Genomic DNA, 23970 nt, shown 5'->3' with positions numbered 1-23970 from the left:
GGAGCCGGAGAGATGGAGAGAGGAGTTGAGTGAGTGAGCGAGATAGCACATATATATTCATGTATATATATATACCTGAATGGCTATCGTTTTTTGGAGCGTATTGATGGCATTCTGACAGGGCGGCCGTTCCAGCTCGGACTGGGAAATGGGCGCGGCGGGATCGCCGAGCAGAGCTCGGACGCACTCTTGGGCGGAATCACAGATGGCGGCCAGGTCGTAGCCGCCCTCGAGGGCCAGCACCACCTTGCCGTTGGCCAGCTGGAGGAGCTCGCGGGTCATGAAGCCGAAGCAAGCGGGCGACACGTGATAGCCGCCCAGTGGTGCCGGGTGGCCGGTGGCCGCATCGAAGCCGGACGAGACGAGCACAATGTCCGGGTTGAAGCCCTTGGCGATGGGCATCACAACGGTTCGGAATGCAGCGATATACTCGGCATCGCCCAGCGGCGGGTTCAAGGCCCCGGACCACGAGATGTTCACATTGAAGCCTAGACCAGCACCGGAGCCGCACTAGAAATAGAGACACATCGATTAGTGGTTAATGTTTCGGGGTTCGAGGATGTGCACTCACCTCTGTGGGTCCGCCTGTGCCGGGAAAGAAGTTACCGTCATCGTGTCGATGTATGGAAAGATATAGAATGTCGGGACTTTGGTAGAATGCTTGCTGAGTGCCATTGCCATGGTGTACATCCTGAAAGAAGCACGAGAATCGGTTTAGTTACTGAGCGCTGAGCAAGCGGTGCTAGTGAACCCGCCCCCTCCCATGATATACGTTTACATAGTTCTCAAATACGATGCAAGAGCTTAAATATCTGGCCTTCCATAGTCACTTTGACTCACCCAATCGACAATGAGAATGCGCCTCATCTCGGGCATCTGCTGGCGCAGCCGTTTGGCGGCGATGGCGATCGAGTTGAAGAAGCAGAAGCCCATGGCCAGATTGGCCTCCGCATGGTGGCCGGGCGGCCGGACGACGGCGAATCCGTTGCGCAGATCTCCCTTGGCCGTCTTGAAGGCCAGATCGATCACACAGCCAGCTGCCATGCGGGCGGCGGTGGCCGTGTGGTGCTCATTCCACGTGGTGTCCAGGTCCACGCCCAGCCCCCCGCAAGAGAGGCGGACGAAGCTGGCGGCCAGCGTGGTCTCCAGTTTGGGTCGCGTCAGCTGGCACTGGTTGGAGCCGAAGAGCATCGCATGCGCCTCCGTGTGCACTGTCTGCAGCTCCTCCTGGGTGGCCTTTCGGGCCCGCAGTCGGTCGCAGCGCTTTACCAGATCCGTTTCGTTTAACCGGGCCCACACGCTCTGCAGCCGGCCGCTGTGCTCCGGATGCTGTGCGTTGTCGCCGCAGATGCAAGAGTGCTTCAGCATCAGCGGATCGTAGGCCAGGCCCGTGGTGATTTTGTGCGGGGGCAATGAGGCGGACGGCGGCGTCTGTTGCAGGTGCTGTTGCTCCTGCTGCTGCTGCTGCTGGCGCTGATGCTGCAGGTTGGCGGTATAGAAATGATTCATGAACTGTCGGTGCTGGCGATGGGGCAGCGTCAGGTTGACGGGCGGTATGTGGTCCGCCGACGAGGAGGTGGCTATTGGCGGCAGCTGCTGCCCTTGGCCTTGCCCCGTGTCTGCCAGCTGGCTAAGGCCGTGCGGTCCGAGTGGCACCAGCGGACTACTCAGCGTGCGAGAGAGGGGCCGCATCAGGCGCTTGGCCAGCTCCTCCTTATTTTGTAGCAGAAGCAGCTCGCGCTGCTGCTGAAGGTACTCCTGGTCCCGCTGTAGGCTATTGACCTTGGTCCCGCTCCCGCCGGCCACCGCTGCTGAGGGCGTGGTGGCGGCTGAAGGGCTCGTGCGATAGACTGCTGCTGCGGCGGCCAGAGCCTCGGGCAGACTCTGTGAGGTGCTGGTGGCTATGGTGCTGGTCAGTACCGTTTTGGGCGGTTTCTTTTTATCGGTCAGGTCCATCACCTCCGCGGCGGAGTCGTCCTCCTCCTCCTTCAGCTGGGACTCGCGCACTCCAGCGGCCGTCGCAGCTCCGCTGCGGGTGAGCACGGTCTGGCGCAGCTTCTGGGTGAGCACCTGATGCTGGTACGCCTGACGCTCCGCCTGGGGAGAAGCATTCGGTTGATCATTTACGAACTTACGAAGTGGAGGGGACACACGGGGCGGATGCTACTCACCTCGCTGTTCTCGTAATGCGTTTGGGCCACATTCAGCTGCCCGGCGCCCGTCAGCATCGGATGTCCCAGGGGCAGCGGGGCCGACTGTGTCCTGCCCAAGGGTCGGTGGCCCTGCTTGTGCAGATGCACCTGAGCCACTTGTGCATCCGTGATTGGTGTGTTGTGCGGGTGTCCGCCGTACAGAGCATGACCATGCCCGTGTCCATGACCGTGTCCATGGCCGTGACCGTGACCATAGGCATGCCCGTGTCCGTGGCTGTTGGTGGGGGGCAGGGAGCCGGCCGCTGCTGCCGCCGCCGCTGCTGCTGCAGCCACGGCCGCCGCATGCAGATTGACTGCGGAGCCGGCGGTCACTCCCCCCAGCTGCTGCATGTAGGACGAGGACGAGGGCAGAATGGTGGAGGCGGCGTGCGCCTGCGGCGGAGCCACATCCCCCACCAGGGAGGCCTGGGACGAGGACGTAGACGTCGCCGAGGCGGACCTGACCACGGGCGAGGGCTGCTGGGGCGCGATGCCCGTGGCCGGCATCATGGCCAGCGGCCCAGTCGGCTGCCGTCCCACGAAGGACATACCCAGCTGATTGTAGTAGGTCGGCTGGCCCCCGGCGGCCGCCACATGCTGGTGCAGTGCCGCGAACATCGCCGTAGCCCGCGCCTGCGCCTGCGCCTGGGCCTGGGCACTCGCCTGTGCCTGTGCCTGCGCCTGTGCCTGTGCCTGCGCCTGCACCTGGGCGGAGTTTGGTAAATGCGGTCGTCCCAGGGATATGTTGGGCAGGGAGGGCGAGCTGAACAGGGGCAGGTCGTTGATGCTGCTCCTCTGCCCCGGCTGGTACTGGCTCCCCTCCTCGTTCTCCTCCTGGATCGGAGCACTCGTCGGGGAACCCCTGCTCCCGACCACGCCCACCGACAGCCCCGTGGACGAGGGCGGAGAGTTAGGGCCAGAGTCCGGCGTGCTGTTGGAGTCTGTTTTGGAGGGTACAGAGAAAGCTTCGGTTATTAATTATTCGGTGGGAGCTGGCCAGGCAATGGAATGGTAAAGCAATCAGAAACAGTTTAGACGGCAGTCAGGCAGCAGTTAGTGGACTGAGCGTAGCTGTAGCTGTAGCTGTGGCTGTGGCTGTGGCTGGAGCTGATCAATGGTTGGATCTTCGTGGATAGCAGGGGTTAAACAACAGTACAGTAATACTAGTAGCATTAACGATTGCAACGATAAACACAACGCATTAAATATTTAATAACACAATCAAGGGTTTACAAATTAAAACATGTGATAGCTTCTCTCTCGCTCTTCCGACGCAGGATCGTTGATCTTGGACCTCTCGGATCTCTGAGATCTTTGTATGATGTTGGGTACGGTACTCGTATGTCCGTGTGTCTTGCTATCTGTGTGTAAGTGTGTGTGTGGGTCTTTGATGATGAAATAGTCCTTCGTCGTTGGCGATTTCTTATATGGGATCAACAACAGAGGGTCCGCCATCACTTGCGAGCACTTCATCTGATCTGATCTCTTGGATCCTCGATAGATCTGAGCTAAAGAACGAAGAACAGTTCGTAGAGACAGTACAATAGGCGGCTGCTGCCTTCATTCTTTTGCTTCTTTTGGGAGACGGGTCCACAGTAGATTCACCAATAGATTCACTCGACTCAGTTCCACCTATCGCAACACATTGCCGTCTAGAATCCCCCCTGTGTGATGGGTTTTTGTGGTTTTCTGTGCTTGTGTGTGGGGTGCTGTCTGGGTCATATACGTACTTGTAAGAACGGAGTTCTTCTGCTGCCTGCGCTGGGCCGCCTGCAGGAGTCGCTCGTGGCGACGGGCACCTGCCGGGCCTCCGTTACGGGCCTTGCGCTCGATGACACTCTGTTTCAGCCGGATCTTCAGCAGGTTGGGTTCGGATGCTGTTTGGATTTGGTTCACACACATTTGCTTGGTTAGTTCGGAAGGGGTTAGAGAACTTAGCTTAAGACATACGGAATACAACAACGCGGGGTGAGGCTTAAGGGCTGCACAGCTTACAAGTCCCCTTGCGACCTTTCGACTTTCGGTTAGTTCGGTATTTGCCATGCTCTCTTAACATTTCCAACATTCCTAATAGTTTATAAATTATCTATACTCCAATCCCAATTGGGGATCCCAATCTCATCTCATGACTGAGTGCGACCTTTACCCCGAAAAAGTATCCCAAAAGTCTCGCTGGTACTTCGTTTCGTTGCGACTATCGGAAACGAGACATTGCCTGCCCCGAACTGAACGACATATGAATCATTTTTGCATCTTTTCTGATCCGATTTCGATGGGTCGACAAGAATCGGGGGACAGAAGCAGACAGAGACAGCCAAACGAATTTTAGTATAAAATAAACAACACTCAAGGCATAGCAGATCGCGGTCAGAGCAGTTTCTTAGGAGGGCATTTCTCCTAAATCGGTTATCTGGGAGGGAAGGAGGCCGGACACGGCCGGAGGGAGAGCTGGGAGGGCTTACCTGTTTTCCTGAGCGGAAAATCAGATTCATATTTGAGCAGTGAGGAGGGCGGCTGAGGTATTTTGTAGGGGTGCGCACTGGTCACGGTTCCGGCTGGCAGGGACTCGCCCGAGGAGCTTTTCACCACACCTCTGTAAATGTAAATGGACATGATATTAATTACATATGTGTACATTTAGTAGTCACATTTGAATTATAGTTTTGATCGGTTTATCGATCGATAAATCGCCATATCGATAGAGTTGTAAGTTGGCAATTTCGGATTGGATATTATTGAAAAATAATATCTAAAACGGATTACCAGATCCAGCCACTGGCCCCTCTCCTTACCGATTGCGATAGGGCGACGTTGTCGTTGTTCCATTGGAGGCTGCTGCCTGCGACTTGCGGCTCATAATGAAGCACTGGATCGGGAAAGAAAATGGATTAGAAGGATGGTCGGAGACAGCGAAAGGGGCTTCCTTACATTGAGAATCTGTTTGACCTCCGGGCTGGCGTTGGCGCTGCAGTTCTCCTTCCGCTTCATGACCTCCCGCTCTCGGCGCTCCCGCTGCTGCTGCTGCTCGCGCTGCTGCTGATGATGATGTTGCTGCTGCTGCTGCTGCTGTTGCTGCTGCTGCTGTTGCTGATGGTGGTGGTGGTGGTGATGCTGCTGCTGCTGGCGGTGGTGCTCCTCGACAACTGCGGCGGCAGCAGCAGCGGCGGCCGTTACCATGGTCTGTTCCCGCAATTCCTGGAAGGCTCCATGGGAGTGCACCGCAAACTGAATAATATCAAAGAAGTAAGAAATAGAGAAAGAGAGAAAGAGAGACAACTTCTTGGTTATTCGGTTTCAGGTGCTGGGCCATTTTTTAGAATTGCTTCGGCTGCTCTCTGAATAATAATAATAATAATAATGATAATGATGATGATGATGATGATGATGATGGCGCCGCCTTGGCCTTAGTCATACGCCCCATCGAAGCACTTCCGGCCCAGACGACGGCATGATAATATATTTTATTTTCATTTATCTCAATTCAATTCCGTTTTCCTCTTGTTTTGTTTTGCACTTCTGTTTTGAGTTTTCTGCCCACACATCCCCATTCACATCATCATTCCGATCCCCACCGTTCCCAGCCTCATCATCGTCATCATCGTCATCATCACCATCTCTGCATGAAGTGAAGCACGGACAGAAACACAGTCACAGCCCCAACAGCCGCGACATATCGGACAACAACATCAACATCAACGTCAACATCAACAGACAGACGTCATCGTTCAAGGTGTAGTTGTATAAGGTGAGGCATGCCGCCACTTCTGCTTTCGCTCTCTTAAGCTGCTGCTGCTGCTGCTTCTGCGGCACGACTGACCATTCACTTGCGGCAGCTGCCTTTTGCCATTCACCACCGAGTCACTTCTTTGCTCACGTTTCGCAGACAACTGTTGTGACGGCGCTCCCTGGGCATGCCTCACCCCACGGTAATGCACCTTGGGAGAGACGACGTCGCGCCGCGTCTCTCTTTCTCTCTCTCTCTCTCTCTTTCTGTTTCTGGCAGCTCTCGGTGTCGCCTCCTAGTCTACTCACTTGATACTTGTGCTCCAATTGCAGTTTATGCTCCAATTCCATTTGCTTCGATTTCTCCTGAAACGAGTGGATCAGACGTTGCTTCTGCAGTTCCTGATTCTTTTTAAGCTGCAAGAAACAGACAAATTTAGAGATAGATCTTCAAAGAGCGCATCGAAGAGAGTATGTACAAGTATTTGTACAAAACCACCTCAAAAATAATCAAAGAGAGGGTTGCTTATAATCTGTTTTCGTTGTATTCAATTTGAGAAAACAAATCAACACTGCAACATCCTAGTTCTAAAACTTTAAGCGACCTCAAGAGTATTTATGGAACTTAGACACAAATTACATCGTCATCAACGAAACTCGTCGATTCTGCAACCTGAAGAACGTTTGGATATTTTGCACCAAGCGAACATCTCCCTTCAATTGGAGAACTTACACACATAAATATCCCAATGGAACTCCTGTATTTCTAGTGATGACTAAGATGTACGAGAAAGCTCAAGACCAGAGGTCCTCTCTAGCAGTAAGCATTTTTCGTTTATTTTGCAGTCATCCAGAGCCCAAAACCTCATCTATTGCTATACTGTGATGCCCTATATGCCCTTTGGAGGCAGACAGTTTTTGGGGCACGCATAAAATATGTACAAGCAGTGGGTTCTGCTAAGAATATTAAAAACAGAGTTCTTGACGGAGTTCATTCCGCCGACAGACATACTCACTCGTACATCTGTGCTGCACCTCCCCACTTTCAAAACTCTTTTCGAGACATTTCTAGCATTCCAAATTGAACAAGTAATACGGTCTTAGAAAGCAGTGTAAGGAGTGTAAGCACTAGAAACCTGGAGAAATTCTATTAACTTTGAGTTTCATCTCCTTGTTTTTCTGCTGTTCATTGAAATGGTAATGCTGGTAGTAGCGATTTGAAAAAGCCACTACCTCAGTAAGATGCAATTAGTTATAGAATACTTTGATAAAAGAAATTGATAGCCATAGCGGCACTACATAAGAGTAGACCCAAGAAGTTGCCTAACAACTAATGGCAGGCGGTATAAAGGAATTAAACACCAAGTTTAATACACTCTCGCTATAGTATTTAACCCACCGAACTATAAAAAGAAGATTGAATATCGAGTTGGTATGCGATCTGACCTTTGGAGGATGGTTTAAATGCAAGAAGTCCTAGAAAGCTACGCGTTCGGGTCAGAGAGTACACGACTGAGAGGTGCACGACTCAAGTTTGCAAAAACGCATTTGGACTGGCCCTGTGCCAGTTTCCCCAGCGGCGTGGTTTCCAGGCTGTCCAGGTCCTACCCCTTTCCCTGCTGGACACTCCATTTCCTCCTCGTCCATGCAGCCGCGGCAAAACTGATTTGGTTCAGTGCATCCAACCTCTCGCGTCCGAGTCTGCTTGTGGTCTTGCAGGACCCTAAGACTTCGATACAGCCAGATTGCTGTGTTCCTTGGAGGTACATCCAACGTTTATGTCGACTTTAACGCTTGCTATACTGCAAATATCTCTGCCTGAAGTCCACTGCACCAGCCTGATAGTCTTGGGGATATTTTGGTCACCAAATCTCCGCAGAAGATCCCAGCTCCCGTCCCTTCGACTGTCTTTCACCCGTCAGTGAAGGTGGAATGCTCGTTCTGCCCAAGGGCACTGTTTTGCCTGCACTCCTTCCTATCGGGTACGTACCCATTTATCATTTAAGTTTTAAGAGGACTTAAGAGATCCACTGACGCCAGGGCGCATGGCTTGGGACTCGCTGGACTCTTCGGAGTTCTTCCAGGTGAGACTTAGTGTCTGCCGCCTCTCACCAAACCAAGCCTCCTTGTGTCAGAATGGGTCGTATACCGTTGTGGGCCCCACCTTCGTCCGAAAGGCCTTCCTACAGGTGTAGAAAGCGGCCATTCCCGTTTTCTGCACTTCCACCGTGTTCCGTTTCCAGGAGAGTTTCGACTCAAGGATGACTCCACTACATAGCTTCGCTGGACAATTTGAGTGTCGTTCCAGCAGTTACGGGTTGGTTGGAACTCGGTAGCTCGGTTCTCCGAGGGTTCACCCCTAGTCCGTTTTGGCGTGCCCGTCTAGCGGTCGTTCCAAGAGCAGATTCAAGGAGTTCACTGATGGTGGGCAGGAACTGTAGGTCTATTACCAGTATCACCAGCTCGTTTGCGTACTCCGTGATCTTGTGTCCACTGCTCCCCAGATGAAGAAGGCCATTGAGCACAAGGTTCCACAGAAGTGGGGATATGGGCAGTCCAGCTGTTCGGAAAGCCATGGGTCCACCACACCCATATTTTGAAGCAGTTCATGTGCCAAAAGTAAAAACTCTGCCTTTTCAATTGTTCTGCTAAATAAACTTTCCCCTTCCTTAATTCACGCCTTCGGAGCATACTTCGGAGCCTCCCGATCCCTTCCTGCTTTCGGAGCGTCCTTTAACCTCCGGATTCGAAGCGTAATTAAACCTCCGGTTTCCTTCCTACGTACGTAAACCTCCGCAACGAATCTTCTCCTCGCAGCGCACTACTAAAAATACCTCTTCCCTGTGGCGTGCCTCTTGTAGCCGATTTCCTTGACGAGGAGAGAAATATAAGTTAGAATTTATCGTTTTTCTCCTTAGAGCGCTGTCCAGCCGTCGTCGTGGGGTTACCATCTAGGCCACTAAGGCCGTTGTTGACTCGATTCTGATTTGTCGAAGATCGCCTGGCCCTTATGTGTAGATCCAATAGGCGCTCCATTGTTTTCCACAGTTAGGGGGCGTCCTTTAAAGGTTCTCTGCAGCCATGGTAGTAGGTGGGAGGAGTGGAGGAATGTCAAATCCGTCAAACAGAACTGGGTTTTGGCAAGTGGTTTATTTATTGACCCATGCCATGGCGGGGGAATGAAAATGAAATTGATTAAGAACTAAAAACTTGAGTCCTGAAAACAAAAAGATGGATTGCTTCAGGTTTCTAATGAAACCAGCCAGAAACAAAAAGTTCATATGTAAGAACTGGTCAGTGAAGGGTTCTGTTCTCCATTGCGAGTGACCACTGTCGTGTTTTGGTTCTGTTCTGTTCTTCTTCTTCCCTCGATCTTCGTCCGTCATTATCTATACATGTGTGTACATTTGTATGTGTAACGCCCACATCGAGATGCTTCTGCTGATAGGTTTCCATGACCTTAGATCGTGGCACGAGGCGTCGCACAGTGGGACGTCAACCGAAAAGAGGTGGCAAACGTAATTTGTTGAGTGTGTTCCTTGAACATCTGATAGAGAATTTTCCAGGTCTTTTAAAACTGCAGAAATGAGCCTTCAAACGAAAGATTTATTTTCGAAACCTTCTAATTTTAGGGCTAAGGTACCCCGAATTCGGATGCCACACTGCGATATTGTACGACTTGGAGTCCAGAGCGATTTAGAACAATCAAATTAGCTTAAAATTTAGGTATTATTATGCAATGAAACTGTGAGAGGTCAAACCTTTACAAGTTCTTTACGGACTACACAAAAATCTAAAATTGGGCACGACTTTGACAGCTTTCAAACGCAGTTTGTCCCATGAAAACATCTATGTGCATATGTATGTATATTCGGTCAGATGTTTTCAATTTGGCAAGCCGAAAGGGCCGCAGGCACCACTGTGCGTCGCGTCGTTTCTTGGATTATTCTTCGGCCTCCACCTTCGCTCGGACACGACAGTTGTTACTGTTTATGTTGTGGGGGGATGTCACGCCTCCGCACCCTTCGCTCTGGGCACCGCACGCACACTGACACACACTCCCATGTGGCGTCGAAATGGGACGCCGACCGACAAAAAATCGCGAAAGTAACGGTACGGTTGATCTCTTCTTTCGGTTGCTTCTTGAATTTATTGTTATTTCTTGTCATGCGCTTGGGGAGGGTATTTCGGTTTTGATCAGATGTCTGCCACGCAGAGAAGGAAGCATCTCTGCCTGTTTCAGCCCAGCTGAGTGTCAAGATTGAATCACAACATATGTTATATGTATGTATGTACATATGTATGTACGTAAGAATGACCAGTCGGTTGTCGAAGATATTCAATCAAAACTTTAGTTTTGCTTTTGCCATCTGTTTTGTTAATGCTTGTAGTACTTATTGCTACTCGTCAATGGGGGGAAGGGGTGAGGAGTGATGCAGGGGTAGAATATTCGCATTTCTTCCCGTCTTCGCCCGTCTCCGCCCGTCTCCGCCCGTCTCCGCCCTGCAATCGCACTCACAGTTCACTCAATAAATAATAATCTCGTCTGCTTCCTCTTATGTCTCTGCACTGCTTCTTACACTGCTTTGGATGTTTCTACTGCTTCTTCTCAATCCGCTGCTCTTCGCGCATTGCTTCGCACATACATATGTATGTATGCTTCTGCTTGTTATTTTCTTCTTCTTGCTACCTTCTATCTTCTATTTATCTTTGTCTTTTTTTGTGGTTATTTTGTGCACACTGGTTTTTGTTATAAACTTTTGTCAGGCGAAAGAATTTTCATGGACTTTCTTTCGACTATTTGCCGATGAATTTTTGAATTTTCAAAAGAGAAACCGAGAGCTACACGACGGACGTGGAGGCGCTGAAAACTCTGTCCGTTTTGGCTTCCATTCGCTCTTCCTGTTTCTGTTTCTGAATCTGCTTCTGTTTTCGGACTTTCGTTTTGATTTTAGCATTCGCTGGGATGTGGACGACGCGCTTTCATTTCAGTTTCACGCGGGCGACTGACCCAACTGGCGAAAAACTCAAATATAAACACAAAATTTCGAAACATTTACGATGGCTGGGTGAAACAGAGAGACGAGAAGAGACGGTGGGAGAGTGGGCTGCCAGAGAGAGAGCTACCTCTCGCTGCCTAGACATAGGGGCGGGACTCGCACGATAGAGAGAGAGCTAGCTATCAACATCATCTATCTATCTATCTATCTATCTATCTATCCCATATCCCATATCCCACATCCCACATCCCACATCCCATATCCTATCTTATCCCATAAGCCACATGAGTTCCCCGAAAACTGCACCTGACCCGACACCAAAGCAAGCCACAGCACACACTACCTCCGGACAGAGGCACCTCCTGCTGCTTACACAACATTCGCCAGTTGCTATGGCCTGTGCTATAATTATAAATGCCTGTGCTATAATTATAGCGGGCAGAATACAGCACACAGGCACGCCCATATAAATAGAAACCGAACAGAAAAAGAAACAGAAACAGAAACGGAATTGGATTGGATTGGATTGGGAACGAAAAGAAAACGAAAATGCAATCTGCTTTATAAGTGATCATGAGCATCATGATAATCACGGTGACGGAGACGGTGACGGGGACGATGACGGTGAAGGTATTTCCGGAAAATGGAATTAACAGATTTCCGACGAACCGCTTGGGAATCAATCAGTGCTCAATTAGACCTTTCAAATCTGGTTTATTCTAGTGTAGTTTTACGTTCGTATGCACAATGGAATTCTCTCCTTGTACCTTACATAATTACACAATGGAATACACTTTAGAATACAATTCTAAAGAAGAAAAGGACTCAAATAAATGGAAAAACTAAATGGGACGTGGTTTGCTTGATATTGGAATTGCAGGGATCAAATTTGTTCGATAAGGAACGCTCGGATGGAGCACTGACACATTTACATATTACGGTATTACGGTATTACGGTACTACGGTATTACGGTACTACGGTATTACGGTGCTCATGCTAAAGGAATATTTGGTTCTATTGTAGTTTCAAGCTTCAACTGATGGAGATTCAAACAGTATTAAGTTTTATCAACTCTTGCATAGATCGTAGACGGGACGGGGGCGAAGATCAAGAGATTAATGATCGTGTTCATTAAGATCTTGTCAGCCATACCACGCCACCCCTCTCTAGCCACCGCAGATCCCATACCTCCACACCCTGCCCCTCATCAATTTTTGCTAATTTACATTTTGCTCGTGCCACCAAAAATAACGGAACACAAAGAAGAGCGTGAAGAAGAGATGAAGGAGGAGGAAAAGGCAGAGCGACAGCGACAGCGAGAGCGAGAGGGAGAGGAGAAATGAGGAATTCTATCAGGCATTTCCACTGATTAGCATTTGTTGCAGTGTGCGTGTAATCCACGTGCGTGTGTGTGCGTGCTTGTTTGTGTGTATGCATATTTGTTAAAAATAAAACCAGAGTTTATAAAGAACAGAAATAAATTCAAAGGAAAAACCAAAAATAACAAAAACGGCAAACGCGTTGCTGAAGTAGAGAAAACTGAAGGCGGCGGCATCGGTGGCGGTGGCGGCGGTGGCGGCGGTGGCGGCTCGTGGCTGCGGTGGGGTGTGGTGTGGCCGGGGGCCAACTGTGGCAGGGCATATGTGCATTTAAAACACTTTTTAACCCTAAAAATAAAACATTTCTAACGAAAAAAGAAACAAAAGTGGACTCAATACGAAATGCAGCCAAAAATTCAGGCAAAAATAAATCCCCCAGACTATAAATTGAATACAAGCAGAGCAGAGCAGCAGTGGCAGTGGCAGCGGCAGCGGCAGTGGCAGTGGCAGAAGGAGCTTCAGAGCATTCTCTGGGCATGCCTCACCTTACCTTTGAAATGCACCTTGAGATGAAGCAGCAGCAAAAGCACCACAGCCGGAATAAGCAGTGCAAGCAGAGCACCAGGAGCGACCAAGCCAATGGATGGCAGGGGGGAAGCAGTGCTCAGAGCAGGTGGGGCTGTTGCACATGCTGCCCCATGCGCCCAGCCGCCAGTAGCCACAGCCAGAGTAACAGAGAGAGAGAGAGAGGGAGCGGAAGAGAAAGAGACATGCAGTAAAAGTACAGTAAAAGCCCGCCAAGTGCACCGAGCGGCATTCGCATGGGCATGTGTCCATCAGAGGCCTGACCACCCTGTCTCTCTTCTGTGCTCTCTCGCTGGCGACTCTCTTGACTTGGATTTCTCGGCTATTTATAGAGGATTTTATTTAAAAAATGCGCAAAAACTCATACATATTTTCGTAGTGAAAACAATAAATATAGAATCATTAAGTTGTACACGCGTTTATATTTAGACTCCCAACGGGGAGCGCGAGCGAGCATCCGAAGCCCAACAGAGCAGAAGGAAACGCACAACCACACACACACACACACATACGCACACACGCACGAACCTGCACGAATGCATGTAACAAAGCAGTTAAAGCAGAGGAGGAGCAGATGAAAGCAGTGTACGAGCGCAGAGCCAAAGCAGACCATGGCCAGGCGAAAAGTATTAATAAAGCGACTAAAAGCATACAAATATTAACCAAAACAAAAAACAAAAACGGGAAAATCAGGAAGAGGGAAAAGAAAAAGCGAGCGCGAGCGCGAAGGCGAAGGCGAACAATTATAGCTGCTGGATCAAAATCACACCAAAATAAGGGGATATGCATATGTACATACGAGCAATGGGGGCTAATGGAATGTGGTCAAGGGGGCTTGATCGGTGGGAGTGCCAGAGGGTAGGGATAGAGAAGGAAAATCAAGGTTATTCCGCTAACCGTAGCAATTTCTACGAAGGAGATGGTGGATTGAGAACAACTGGCTGATTTGATCCATATTTTAAGGTATACACATATTTCCCAACCCTTCTCATAGACGGCTCTTTTCTCCTCCGTACACTCCTCCGTACTGACTGAGTATCGGTTATAAATGTAGAGTCGCGGCTCTAGCTGCGACTCACAACGTTCCCGCTCGTTTGTGTTCGCACTCTCGGGCCCGAAGCTCAGTTTTAACTCTCGGGGGAGAGAGAACAGCTGAGAGCAAGGGCGTACCCCTCCGCTGCTCTTGAGAGAATAAAGGCGTAATAAAGCAAGCCAAAAGCAGACTCACCTCCATGATCTGCTGATCGATATCCACCGCTGGATGGGGCTTGAAATCCAATGTCAACGGGACTGGCCCTATATGCAGCAATCGTTCATCGCTTCCGGCTTCTGGTGGCAGATCTGCAAATTGAGAATGTAAACAAAAATTGGAACGTGAAAGAGCGACATTCAAGCATTGGTTATCCAAATGAATTTGTAAATACAAGTTGGGGTCTTTCTAAAGAGTGCCTATGGTTACGTTCTATGGTTACATATGTGTATCTGAATTTACTTTCCGTTTACACGAAGAGAAAGACAGAAAGAGCGGTCAGGAAAATCCATTGCAGTGCCCCACCTTCTTTGAATACACCTTGAGTTAGCAGAGGCGTGTTCTCTGGCTCTCTATTATTCTGCGCCTGGCTCTTATTCGAAGTGCTCAGTGGATGTATTCATGTACATACATACATATGTACATATGTATGTATGTGTATCGCTCTATTGGCTGATTATATAGATAAGGCCGCGCTTATCGGACGCTTTTAAAAATAAATCTAATACGTATTCAGAATGCCAGCAAAACGACTCAACTTGGACACCTCTCTCTCGCTCTCGCTCTCTCTATACATATGTACATGTATGTGTCTGAAATACGAGTATAGGTATAGGATGTACGTAAATATGTGTGTTGACTATTTTTAGTAACCTTGTACAGCAAAAGTTTACAGCGATTACAGCGACCATACAAATATATGGACATATGTATGTAAAAATGAGTATATGTATGTATAGCATATGTATGTGGGTACTCTGTGGGTAGCCCAACATTTTGTTGAACCGTTTGCTCGTCCGTAGGTTCCTTTAAACTGCGACCATAGACCGGCTTGTCCTAAAGGTGCATAATCTATGGTGACTCTGAGATATCCTTCTATTGGGGACATGGCACTTTGTGCTGTGTTTTGGCCAGTGTACGAATGTTTCTCCATTTTCATCTTCTTCTTCTTCTCTTAGCCTCGCACGTGACGATAGCCAGCCGTCGAGGCAGCAGCAGACCTGTTTCGTTGTCGCTCTCCCGCTCTCCCGCTCTTTCCCTTTTTAACACCGATCAACTAATTTGATTTGCTGCGACACTACAAACAAAAAATGATGAAAAATTCCGCCTGAACTGAACATTTGACAGCACTGCCAGCTGCGGCTGTCGCTGTCGCTGAGGCTGCCGCTGCCGCTGCCGCTGCGGCTAGAAGAGTGCAGTCGGCAAATGTTTCATTGATAAATATCGCTGTCACCGCCACCGGCGATGTCGCTGCCGCTGTCGACGCAGGAGAGACTGAGAAGGGCAGCGGAACGGTAACAGTTACCATTTCCTTGTGCTCATTTGCTCTCTCCCGCTCTTATTGTTTGCCATGGCAAACACTCCCATTCCCACTCCCACTCTGCTGCTGGACTAATTGCGCGCAAAACAAATACACATGACTAACCGAAAAGTCCAATTGGTGATGCTGGCAAGTCGAGTTTGGCAGGAATTGGGGGAGAGCGAGAGAGAGGCTATAAATAGAGCAACAAAAGCCAAAAGCAGCAGCAGCCAACAACAATATCGGGAGAGGATGCCAGACGTCGGGTGCCGACGCATTCGATACCCTTCTATCGCTCCCATGACAACTCCCACTTGGAAGGAACACTCTCTAGCGTATGGTTAGATAATGATACACCGATCATATCCGATCGTCGCTTCGGTTCCGACTCTACACTCGTGCCCCGAAAAGTATGGCAAGTGTAACTATGGCAAACGTCTGCTCCGAATCGTAATACTCTCTGCCAGCGTATACAAAAAAAAAACTAAAAAAAAAGCACAAAAGCATGTTCCCAACTCGGTTATGTTGTGTGTGTGCATGTGTGTGTGTGTGCGAGTGTGCGAGTGTGCGTATCTAACCGAACAGGCCGTGACCTGCTGCGGGCTGCGCTTGCTCTGCTCTGCTCCGCTGTGCTGCTGCTGCTGCTGCTGCTGTTCTGTTCTAATTTTAGAAGCATTTATAAATCGTGCATGGCTGTGGGGAGTATATTTAGAAGTGGCAACACTGCAAAAGCAGCAACAACATCATTATCATCATCACATATTGCACAAAGTGTAGAGGAGCATGGGTATGCACTCATACAAGTGCAAGTGCGGCGAAAGAATAAAATGTATGTGCATGCACATGTACATTGTATGCATGTATGCCGCTGCAGCTGCACATGAGACGAAAAGCTAGCAACAACAAAAGTGTTAAGCTATACGAATATTTCACTTTCGTTTGCACATGTATGTGCTTATGGTATACATATGTACATATGTAAGTATGTATAAACACTAACAAATAAACACTTAAATAGTGCATTTTGCGCACCAAATGGGAAAAATTCAAACTTTGAGACCGTGGATTCCTTTCCAGAGTATCCGCACGTCGACTCAACCCTGTGCAAATGCAAAACAGAAGAGGAAGAAAACGAGCCGAACCAAAGTGGGGTCTCTTTCGCTCTTGGTGGTGCGCTGGCTGCTGCAGGTGGAAAACATTTGCATGCCAAATGCTGCATGGTGGGGAGGGGGAGCAGGCCAGTTGGTGGTGTGGGTGCTCCTCTCCCGTAGTCGTGTGGTTTTTTCAAACAAAATTTGAATGAAAAACAAATGCGTACTCCATTCCTTCCATCTCTCTACCCGCTCTCTCTATCTCTATGCTGCTCTGCTCTGCTCTGCTCTGCTCTTCTCCCTTTTTCTTGTTTTCTTCAAGGTCAACTTCTGTGTTGTGTCGTGCTTTGTTGTGTTGACATAGAAACCAAAGGTACAACAAAAGCACTTCCAGGGTGCACGTGTGTGTCGGGTGTTGGGTGTCGTAAAAATATGCGCAAGCAGTGAATGGACGTCGAAAGTCGACGATTTTGATACCCTTGCAGATCCAATAACTCGCTTTTCTCACCAAAACTTGTTGATAGACCCATAGACCCCTTGCCGACTACGGTCAGACATACATACATATGTACACACATACATACATAAATGTGTTCATACGATTGTAAGAATATTTATACATATGTACATATATGTACAGCTGCGGCGAAAAAAATAGCACCATGTGGATAATGTGTCCGCATTGATGGATTTTGTTTAAACAACGGTTCCAATGAACCTTGTTAAGACTAATATGGGGTCAAAATTTAACGTATCCCAGAGCATAACAATATGGCACCTGAGTTGTATTTAAAGATTGATATTTTGTTGTTTAGCCTTTGGCAGCAACAACAGCAGCTCAACATCACGGCCTCAGGGTTCACCCTGGGGATATTGATCCTCGAGCCCTGCAGAATACCCCAAAGATCTTTATTGTAAATATAAGCAATGGGGGTTCAAGTCTGGAGACTGAACAAGCCAATCCATTGCACTGAGTGAATTGTGCTCGAACCACTTTCAGGCTTTCTGTCTAGATCGTTTTGGGTCATATTCCCGTAGGAAGACAGAAAACATGTCCATTTCGTATTACGCTCAAGGCAGCATCACTGTTTCTTAGATATCATTATAGACACGATCCCTTGATCCCTCATCGGTCTGTGCCATGTACTGGGTCACCTTCCTAGGACGAAAATCATGCCCATTCGATTATGCTTGCTTTTCCATGTCTAATGGTTTTACATGCGAGTCAGAGGGCTGTATTCTGCACTAGGTAGTCGTCTCACAGGATGTCTCTCCAATTTTCTTTGGCCCAACTCTTTCTGCCCTATGCCTTTCCGTCAAAAGTGGAATTTTCCTCGGACTATTTGCGTTCTTGTAAGCAAGATCTAACTTTGCTGCTACTTGACGATCTTTTAAGATCCTTTTTTTGGCTCTGTGGCCGACTTAAACGGGTCCTCCTTGCTCTTACCAACCAGTAATTTTACCAGAAATATATACATACATATGTATGTATATAAGTACATCTATTCCATGTGTTTCTTTGAACATTTTATTTGAACTACCGACCATTTGACCCCCCCTTCGCATAGGTCTTGTCTTCTGAAATTAAAGTTTTGATCCTTTGGCTTTTTTCTTCGGCCTTTCTGGCTCTAAGCCACTGATTTTTAATCCAATCAAGAACTTAAAATATCAAAAAGCTCTAAAAAGTAAAAGTTACAATGCAAAATCGTTTTTAGTGCTATTTTCGTTGGTGCCCCATCTGAAAAAGGACCAGCTCAGAGTTTTACAGTGTACATACATATGTACATATGTAGACAAGTACATATGTACATATTTACATACATAAACAGCTTACAGACCATGGGGCATGGGTAATGGACTTGGTTCTTGGTTCTTGGAGCTGATCAGGAATATACATATGTACATATGTATGTAACATGTGTGCGCTCTATTGAGCATTTCGATATATGCATGGTTAAAATAATAATACCTTCGGCGAGGCTATTGAAAGCGCTATAAAGCTTTATGAGAGCCATGACGATGGGGACGGGGGGGGGTCTCGACTCTTCTCGTCTCGTCATTGAAATTGAATTTCAATTGGAAGTTGATACGAGTACATGTTGCGGAGATACAAACATATGTCCATACATGCATACATACATATGTAGATATTGAGAGCGGGAGAGAGAGAGGGAGAGGGAGAGAAAGACTGAAGCTTTAGCTTGAGCCCACAAAAATGTTCTGGGTTCTCGGGGTCCCCTGCTCTTTCTTTTGCGCTGCCTCTCTCTTCCCTTCTTCCTTCCACAATAAGTTTGTTTTGAGTGATAGGCAGGCCGGACGCGTTCACATGTACAGATGGATGTGTGGTGTGTGTGTGTGTGTGTGTGTCTCTATGTGTGTATGTGGGTAAATTTCCAGCGCGCGCATTCTAAAAATAGACACAACGACAGCGTCGGCGGCAGCGAAACGTTTTGTTTTGGGGCCTGGATCTGTGGGGTCGTGGGGCGTGTGGGCGTGTGGGCGTGTCAGGCAATGAAGTTCTAGGCTGTGGCCTCCCGCCCCAAGCCCGCAAGGAGAGGGGACAAGGGTTCACCTTGACAAATGTAAAGCCAAAAGACAAGTAAAACCAAAAACAAATGAATGAATAAATAAACGCAGCAGCAGCAGCAGCAGCAGCAACGCTTCGATATTATTGTACGGTGAGGAGAGGGAAGTAGTGGGCCAGTAGGTTAAACTGCCAATACATGCATACTGGTACATATGTACATACATAAATACATACATACATATGTACGTACATACATACATACATATATACGTACATACATCGATATGTAAGCCATACGTTTTTATATAACGGCTGGCAGAGGGCGAGAGCGAGAGAGAAACAGTCAAAGTTAAGTTTTATTCTTGGAATTCCGTTACAATAACTGCCACAACAGAGGGCGGCAGAGGGGGAGGAGAAGGAGCAATAGGAAGAAGGCGACACAGCGGATGGCAAAGGAGAAAGAGGCGAGTGACTAGAGGTCGCGAGAGGGAGAAAAGACGAGCGGGACAGGGAAAGGAAAAGGGAAAGGAAAAAGGAAAGGAGAAGTAAAAGCAATAAAAGAAAAGCGACTAGGAGAAGGAAGGAGAAGGGGACGGGGAAGGGAAGAAAGAGCGAGAGTCGGTCCGATCGAAAAAGAAAAAAAAAGGCGGGAAAAGAGAAGGGAAAACAGGTAAAGGTTTTGCAGTGGGAAGAGAAAGACGGGAAGGAGCCAAAGGAGAAATCGCTGAAATAGAAGAAAATGCAATCACTAGAAATACATACATACATATGTACATATGTATGTACATAATACACTCGAGAGGAGTCGGAGAGGCGGGGGGACACCCCCAGTCGACCTTCGAGCAGGTGGAGCCCCATGCGTGCCTTAAGTGGAACAAAAACAAGAACAGAAGTGAACGGCAAAGGAAAAGTAAAGAAGAGAAAAACTTTTCACTTATTGCGTCTTAGACAAACAATTCCATTACACAAGAGGGTGGGGGTGGTGTTGGTGGGCGGGAGTGGAAAGCCAGGGTCACGGGGGGAGACAATTAGGTGGCTCAGGCGGTCAGTGTCAGTCGCCCTTGGACGAGGACACCTCTCTCGCTCCCTCTCCCGCTCATAGACTGGTGATTACTCCTATAACCATCTCCTTTGCCATGGACAATCCTCTAACACCACTCCATCGAGCCTTTATCTCTCTCTGTTCTGTGCCTCCAAAATATTTATGTACATATGTATGTACATATGTATGTACTTCTAATGGCATGTTTCAGATAGTCATTGGGAAGTGGGGGAGGATTGATTACTTGAGGCCCGGGCTATGCAAGCACACTCCTCCGCTCGTCCTGACTCCCAGCTACCGTCGTCCTTGACAGCACTTAGGTAAGGCCACGGGACCATGGACCACGCTCCCTGGGTCATGGTCCCATTGTAACAGCTTACGGAGACAAATCCCTGGAAGTGTCTGTTGTGGCTTGCACGTGTCGCTGTCGAGGAGGCCGAGCAGGAGGAGGAGGAGGAGGAGGAGCAGTACCACCACCAGCTAGAAGACCAAAGAGAAAAGGAGAGCCCAGGTCCGACCGCACACACACACACACACACACGCATACGTTTGAATGGCAAGTAAGTTTTTGTGTCTAAAAATAGACGAAAATCGATAAACGAATGTTTTTCTTTTTGGTTTTGGGTCCGTCCCCCCGTTTCACGGCGACCGTCATACTACCCCAAACAAAACAGACAGAGTGAGAGAGAGAGAGAGAGAGAGAACGAATCCCCACAGAGAAAGAGCAGATACCAGAAAGAGAGGGAGCCCAGCATAAGAAGAAGGAAGCAGATTACGCCAGGGGCCAGGCCACGGATTTCACATCCACGTGCTTGGCATTGACAGTGGTTTTGATGGCCGAAAGAAACGGGAACGGAACAGCCACAACCACCGACAGCCCACCCCCACCCCCACCCCCACAATAAACTTTCATCTGTCATGGGTCTGACAACAACACAGCACAGCGCAGCACAGCACAGCGCAGCGCAGCGCAGCACAGGCATGCCGACAGAGCAGAGGCGTTGACGCGACCATGGACAATGTGCCTGTTGTTGTTCCTCGGCTCTGCCGGGAACGACACTGCAGTAGGCAGCGGCGCGCTGGGCGTCCCTCCTGGAGCAGCGAGCAGAGAGAAAAGCAGCAGCAGTATTTGGTATAAAGCAGTGGCAGTGGCAGTGGCAGTGCCAGTGGAGGGACAAACAGGAAAGCAGTGCTAGGAGCAGAGACTCTGAGCCGTGCACAGTGGATCGGCACCGAAAGTATTGCTACAGATCATGTAGATCAAAAAATGATGCATCTATGCACATCCTCGGACATCGGACGGACATCTTCGGTACTGGCGCTACGCAGCAAAGACACTCGGGACCTCTTTTCGGGAAAACCTTTGGGGGAAGTTTTAAATTAAATAAAAACAAATCTTGTGCGTTTCTGCATACCTTTCATCCCCATCTCACGGATCTCTTAGCTGGAGGAACAGCTGTTTGGAAACGTTTTGGGTTTCCTTAGTTTGAAGGAGCAAACCGTGATACCTTTAGTTAGTGGCAGGGACAAGCACGGAATACATATGTCTGAGTTTTGACAAAAAAATGTGTATGTACCAGCAGGGAAAAGTATTAAGGCGGTGGGGGTGAAAATGGAAAATTACTAAGCAAACTACTTTCGGATCACTGTGCCCCATCGACACTGCTTTGACGACGCTCGCTTTGTTGTGTGTATGTATGATTATAACAGTTATTTTTGGAAGGCAATCGCCTGTGTGTGTGTGTGTGTAAGCTCTTGTTTGCACATGTGTGCGTATCTGTATGCTGTGTCTGTATGTGTGGCGTACTCTCTCTCTGTGTACTTTTCGTGCTGTGTACATATATGTACAAAACATACATATGTATGTATGTATATTGCCGAATTTCGTTAATGCTTATGTACATTATGTACATATTTACGTATGTATGTACATGGCCCAGAAGAAAGAAACAAATCGCCAGGAGAGGAAGCCCAAAAGCTTCGAGCTAAAAGCGCCCCCCTCCCCATCCCAAGAAGAATGTGGGTGAGGTGGTAAAAGGATGCATAGAGAGAGAGAGAGACAGAGAGAGAGCTAGTGAAAGGCAGGACATTCTTACCCACTTACCGTGTATTGGTATTCTGTCGTCAGGACTAGACATTTTGCATATGGAGTTGTTTGGGGGGAGGGCGGAACCTGCAACAAATCAGAATGAAACAAATGAAACAAAATGTATAACAAAACATCCATTACTACGACTATACTATACTATACTATACTATACTATACTATACTATCTAGTACATACATACATATGTATGTATACTAAGCTAGCTGAACCCGTCGTCGACTAATGCCACCGTCGGGCCACCCCCCCCCCTGGTACCAATTTCCCATAGGCGATCGGACAGCAGCCCCCGGGAAGCAGGAGCAGCACCTGCTAGTGGAACAGCGAAACCTTGGGACCTTGGGACCCATCGAGGAGCGATCAGAGAGATTCGTCAGCATTCCCCTTCGCGCAAAGGGCGCTGCTGTCTTTCAATATAATATGCTTCACTCTACATACAGCAAATATCTGTGCTTTCTTTATCTGGGATTCGGCTCCCAGAGGAAATGAGTCTCACATTCTTGGGGCTCATTGCGAATTCATTTAATCGGAATCCGACGCTTGAAAATGTTCCCAGGCCTATGTTCGAAGTGAATGATTCTTCCAGAACTCACAATTTCATTAAAGAGAAACAAATGACATCGGAGAAGGGGTCCCATACCCCTTAAGGGCTGTCAATCGCTCCTGTGGCATAGTAATCCGATTCCGAACAGACCTTCCCGAATGTAAATCTCAGCCTCAAATAACGGCACCTGAATCCGCTCAGAAATTGAAACTTCCGCGAATTGTAAAAAGTAAACAAAGAAATCGTGAGCCGCGGCTCTGCTTTTGTACTCTGCCCTACACTCGGCTTATGCATGTGATCTTTTCTTACATGTCTCTTATTCTCTATTTTTACAGAGGGACAGGGAATGAGAAGGCGCGTGGAAGGTGGTGCGCAGCCACTGCAACAGACAGACATGGCTATATCGAGTCGGTTATTTATGCTGATCAAGAATGCGTAAGCTTGATGGGGTCGGAAACCTTGCTTCTGGGTGTTACACACATCTACTTCCACCACAAATCAGAACCCTCACTGGCAATACTCGTACCATTCGACGCTTCCAGTTTCTAGTATTCGGATTCTTGTTTATTTTTGAAGTTCTATAGATCGACGATATTTTAAACAGATTATGATTCCAAAGCTGTCAAGCTGCGATTTGTACCCTCACTGAGGCTACATCCGCCTCCCCCTTAGTGTTCGATTTCATAGGTACCATAAGTAGATACGATATTTGAGATGCCCATAGCTAGTAGTGCCGCTAGTAGTAGACTCGCAGCTCTCAAAACTCTTTTTGAGGCATTTCATGAACGATCGCGGGAATGTTTATGTGGTTTTAAAGTGCTCGAGAATCGAGGTGTCAGCAGGTCCTGTGGCGATGCCAGCACCGGGGCACCCAGGTATTTCCTCCTTGCCCTTGAGAGAGCCGGACAGTTGCAGATGAGACGCTGCAGGGTGTCGACCACCTCAGGTTCATCAGATTTCCTACAACTGTCTTAGAAGAAAGCATCGCTTCCTTTGGACTTGCAAGAACACAAGATATGGAGGAATTGAAAGCTAAGTTGGAACTGAAAACATGCACTCTCAATATTGCATTTGACTTTTGACAATTGGCTACAAAAATTAGACCGAAGGGAGGATCGAAGTGGGCGATTTAGCAAGGTTATGTCTCTGGCATCCTCCCCCACCTAAATCGGGTGTCAGGCGTCAGGCGTCAGATGTCAGATGTCAGATTTAAGATGAGGAATTGTGTCAAAAAACAAGAGTCTGAAGTGTTGCAAGGTGCGGCACTGCTATTTGCATGAACACAGCTGTAT

General features: G+C 48.3%; 1 protein-coding gene across 5 annotated transcripts in view; it reads right to left on the bottom strand.

The window, feature by feature from the left end:
• HDAC4 (histone deacetylase 4) overlaps nt 1-23970 on the bottom strand; it is a 28578-nt gene that overhangs the window by 1263 nt on the left and 3345 nt on the right. Inside the window, exons 2-12 of one of the 5 annotated variants that reach the window (XM_001355237.4) lie at nt 22134-22202; nt 14049-14161; nt 6225-6332; nt 5121-5417; nt 4985-5058; nt 4655-4785; nt 3923-4069; nt 2172-3133; nt 841-2097; nt 572-691; nt 76-510 (exon numbers count right to left, since the gene is read on the bottom strand). In XM_001355237.4, coding sequence (XP_001355273.3) covers nt 76-510; nt 572-691; nt 841-2097; nt 2172-3133; nt 3923-4069; nt 4655-4785; nt 4985-5058; nt 5121-5417; nt 6225-6332; nt 14049-14161; nt 22134-22167 — 3678 coding nt within the window. In that variant the 5' untranslated portion in view covers nt 22168-22202. Of the gene's footprint in view, nt 1-75; nt 511-571; nt 692-840; nt 2098-2171; nt 3134-3922; nt 4070-4654; nt 4786-4984; nt 5059-5120; nt 5418-6009; nt 6031-6224; nt 6333-10495; nt 10949-14048; nt 14162-22133; nt 22203-23970 lie in introns of those variants that run through there. The other 4 variants (XM_015185435.2, XM_033383113.1, XM_015185434.2 and 1 more) reach the window with 4 other exon arrangements.

The sequence above is a fragment of the Drosophila pseudoobscura genome, chromosome X (genome assembly GCF_009870125.1).
Source record: "Drosophila pseudoobscura strain MV-25-SWS-2005 chromosome X, UCI_Dpse_MV25, whole genome shotgun sequence".
NCBI classification, from domain to species: Eukaryota; Metazoa; Arthropoda; class Insecta; order Diptera; family Drosophilidae; genus Drosophila; species Drosophila pseudoobscura.
This window is presented reverse-complemented; position numbering and strand designations above follow the sequence as displayed.